Genomic DNA, 4,030 nt, shown 5'->3' with positions numbered 1-4,030 from the left:
CTCCCGGGCTGGTGGGGCAGCCCCACTGCAGGTCCTTGGCATCGCCCCCTGCCCCCCGGGTTAAAAATGATAAAAGAATGGGGTTTTTTGGGGGAAGATGGGGAAGGGGTGCAGGGACGCTCCCCCCATGCTCCCAAGGCTGTCCCTGGCAGATGCCGCTGCTGAGCACCCAGCATCTCCATGGCCACGAGGAGCTGCACTTGGCGCATCTGGTGCTCAGCTTCATCACCATGGGCTACGTCTGGCAGGAGGGCGAGCAGGGCGCAGCAGAGGTGAGAGCGGCACAAGGCAGGGGATGCAGCTCCCAGGACTCATCCCGTGGAGCAAAGCCCCTTTCCCGAGGTCACCCCTCCTGCCTGGCCCCCCCAGTCCACCCCGACTGTCCCCACGTTCTCCTTGTGCCCTTCAGGTTCTGCCCCGAAATCTCGCCATCCCCTTCTGGGAGGTGTCGCAGGCCCTCGGCCTCCCCCCCATCCTCACCCATGCGGACCTGGTGTTGGCCAACTGGAAGAGGAAGGACCCCAGTGGGTAAGCGGGTGAATACCAGCAGACCGAGCGCTGTTCCTGCCATGGTCAGGGCACAGCAGTGAGCCCCGGCAGGACCCATCCAGCACAACGGGGACAAACGGTCCCCAAACTGCTCCTGTTCTGCCAAAAATCGCCCCCATCACTGGGGGCCTGTCTCACGGAGGTCTGGGGAAGGGTCTTGCTGGGTTGGGGGCAGTGGAGCCCTCGGGAGCTGCAGCTGTGGGTGCCCAGTGGGGAACTGGAGGCAACTGGGAGCATCTGGGAGCATCTGCCCAGGGGACAGTGACTTGTTTGAGTCCCACGGAGCAGGGTCTGTTGCTGAAATGATTTCTAATGTCTCTTTCTCTGCTTTTCTCGTGCATTTGTTGGCTACAACCGAAATGCCTGCAGGCCTCTGGAAATTGAGTAAGTGTTTAAGATGCTTGTTTATTTTCTACCAGCGTTAGCTCTGTTTGAATTGGCTTGGCACTCCAACACTGCGTGGCTGTGCTTAGGTCCAACCTATCTCCTGATACCCAAGCGCAACAAAACCAGCTCCGTCTTTGGCACAAAATGCCACTGCAACACCAGCAAAAGGGTTCCTGATCCCTCCAAACCAGAGCAGCCCCTCTCCCCTTTGCTCTGTGCCTCTTGTCCTTGCCTGGGGCGTAGGAGGGTGCTCAGCACCCAGCAGTTTTGGGCTCAGCGGGTCCTGGGGTGTGCAGGGAAATCCCGATCTCCTTCCTGACCCCGTGTGCTCGGCCCTGCAGGAACCTGGACCCCATCATCTCACTGCCGGGGGGACAGAGCCTGCGAGGCTTCGTCCTCGTCACCCTCCTGGTTGAGAAAGCAGCGGTGCCTGGCATCAAGGTAGGGCACTGCCATGACCCATCGGGGACGTGCATCCCCTGGGGCTCTGCTCGCTCCCAGCAGCATCCATTCCGTTCCCTCCCTGCTCGGGGCTGGGCACGGGGCAGGGCAGGCACGGGTGGCAGTGGGTGCGCGGATGTCCCAGCCCCTCCATTGCTCGTGCTCTCCATCCTCTCCCAGGCAGTCGTTGACGCGGGCGGTGCCGTTGTGCGCCGGGACGAGGAGACCCTGCACAGGGCCCTGCGGGAGCTGGCGGAGGCCATCGGGGACATGAGCGGGGCGCTGAAGCGGATGCATGGTAACGGCGGTGTGCGTTGGCTCAGCGTTAGCGTGAACGTGCTCGCACGTGGCCTGTAAGGCACCTCTGGAGCGATGGAGCGGGAGGAGGTGGGAATGATCTGGGGATGTGCAGTGTGGTGCGTGGTGTCTGAGCACCCAAATGGGCTGGGGGTGAACGTGGGGGGTGTTTTTGGGATGGGCGGCTCTGAGCACTGACACTGTGCTGCACACAGGGAGCTCGTCCGGGGGCAGCTCATGGTGGGGAAGGGACACCAGCCCTGTGCAATGCTCTGGGTCCTTCACTGGGCACAGATTTGGGACGCCTCGGCTGTGACAGGGGGAGCACAGCCCCATAGGCACTGCTGATGCTGCCTGCGTCTTGCAGCTGTCTCATCTGTGGTCTCCTTTCTCCTAGACTATGTGGACCCAGCAGTGTTTTACACCGTGATCCGGATCTTTCTCTCTGGGTAAGCAGCACACATTTCCCCCCAAAGCCCCCGTGTGGGCAGGGGGAGCAGGGATGCACAGGGAAGGGGCAGCGCAGGTTGGGTACAGGGTCCCCGGGGCAAAGGCACACGCAGTGCCCCTCTGCGTGTTAAGGAACCATCCACCAGGCCTCTTGCTGGTGCTCCATTGCAACTCTCTAATTAAAAGCCCAAATACTGCAGTAAAGTCCCCTGGGCAAGGCAGAAGCAGGGCCGTGGGAGCCCAGCGCCACGGCTCTGCCATCCCTCACCTCCCCGCGGGGCTGCGAGCATCCCCAGCTGCTCCGCTCCCGCTCTCAGGGCTTTCTATTTTTGCTTCTCTTCAGCAGATCTCAGCATTCCCAAGCCAAGAGGCTCCCTGCATCCTGATCAGGCTTCTCGCATTTTTTTATCCAAGCTGACCTTGTCCTGATGGTCATCAGCCTGGAAAAACATGCCTTTTAAATTCCCTTCTGCTTATAAGAACTTCCCACTAGTAAAGGTTACTATAAATACATCCCTGGGAGAGCTAAAAATATTACATTATTTGGTAATGAATCTATCTTCTCTGCATTTTGTGCAGAATCTGCTCCAGCAGTCAAATGGCCTTAGCAGCCAGCACCGAAAGCTTCATGAAATGGTGCATTCTTCAGCAGGTCAAGAGATGTTTTTGTGCCAGGCACGCTGGCTCTCTGAAATCATAACTCCTCCTTTGTGAGCGAGCGTTCATCCGTTTTTGCACAGAGCCGGATGACGGGGCTGAGTTAATGGTGTAGGGGGGGAGGCACCGGTGCTGCCCGGTTCCTGGGGACGAGCAGCTTTATGAGAGGGAGGAGATCCCATTACGGGCTTCTCTGCTGAAATAAGTAAAGTCAGGGTGCCCTGTGCTGTCTGCAACGACATCACCTTGAGAGTGAAGAGCAGATTTATCCCATCACACGGTTTGATGTCCATGGTTATCCCAGGTCTGGGGACAAGGCTGAGCGAGGAGGAGGAGGAGGAGGAGGAGGAGGTCCATGGGTGAGGAAGGTTTCGCTCAGCCCCGCCAGCCCGGGGTCCCCTCTTGCAGCCCCCTGTTCTGTCCCCAGCTGGAAGGACAACCCCGCCGTGCGGGCCGGGCTGCGGTACGAGGGGGTGTCCGAGGAGCCCCTGGCGCTGTCGGGGGGCAGCGCGGCACAGAGCACCGTCCTGCACGCGTTCGACGAGCTCCTGGGGATCCGGCACCGCCAGGAGAGCGGTGAGTGTCGCGCTCTGCCTTTTTCCATGAGGGGCAGGGGGAACCGAGCCAGAGCGACCCCCACGGCTGTGCCAGGCACCCACCTCATCCCCCCCAAAATCCTCACAGAGCCCAGGTCGTTAGGGACGGGGTCCATAAATGAGGCTCTGCGGGCGCATCCTCACCGCTGTGAATTCCCAGAGGGGCAGAGTTTGCTGTGTGCCTGCCGGCTCTTCACTGAGGTGGTGTGTGGTGCAGGGATGGGGAGCAGAGCGCGCCAGCATCCTGCCAGTACCACAGCTCATCCATCCACAGAGCTTGGCCTTAGGCTGGCCCACAGCAGAATATAAATCACCAAAACCACTCCAATAGCAAAAAAAACAAACCCAAAGAACCTGAAACCGAAAGGCTGAGAGCAAGGGCTGAAACCTGCCTTTTAGGGGTAAGACCAGCCCTAACGGAGCATTGACCTAGTTGGAGGCACTGAGAGCAGAGGAGGACAGGGGCTGCTCTCTGAGGTGCTTTAACCTCCTCACCCACAATTTATCTCTCCCTTTGCGGTGTCTCGCAGCCGCCTTCCTGCTCAGGATGAGGGACTACATGCCCTGGCCCCACCGAGCCTTCGTGGAGGAGCTGCGCCGTGCCCCATCCCTGAGGCACCACGTGCTCCGCTCCGGCGACGCGCGGCTCCGCG

At 60.0% G+C, this 4,030-nt stretch overlaps 1 protein-coding gene across 1 annotated transcript in view; it reads left to right on the top strand.

The window, feature by feature from the left end:
• LOC104542255 (indoleamine 2,3-dioxygenase 2-like) overlaps nt 1-4,030 on the top strand; it is a gene marked incomplete at its 5' end in the record, with an annotated part of 8,834 nt that overhangs the window by 4,575 nt on the left and 229 nt on the right. The window contains 8 exons of the mRNA XM_010186497.1: nt 153-272; nt 410-528; nt 919-933; nt 1,278-1,377; nt 1,558-1,675; nt 2,072-2,123; nt 3,209-3,357; nt 3,908-4,023. Of these exons, the coding sequence (XP_010184799.1) occupies nt 153-272; nt 410-528; nt 919-933; nt 1,278-1,377; nt 1,558-1,675; nt 2,072-2,123; nt 3,209-3,357; nt 3,908-4,023 (789 nt within the window). The remainder of the gene's footprint in view (nt 1-152; nt 273-409; nt 529-918; nt 934-1,277; nt 1,378-1,557; nt 1,676-2,071; nt 2,124-3,208; nt 3,358-3,907; nt 4,024-4,030) is intronic.

This window comes from Mesitornis unicolor, unplaced genomic scaffold, assembly GCF_000695765.1.
Source record: "Mesitornis unicolor isolate BGI_N332 unplaced genomic scaffold, ASM69576v1 scaffold26806, whole genome shotgun sequence".
In the NCBI taxonomy this organism is placed as follows: Eukaryota; Metazoa; Chordata; class Aves; order Mesitornithiformes; family Mesitornithidae; genus Mesitornis; species Mesitornis unicolor.
Note: the sequence above shows the minus strand (reverse complement) of the source record. Positions and strands in the feature narration are given on the sequence as shown.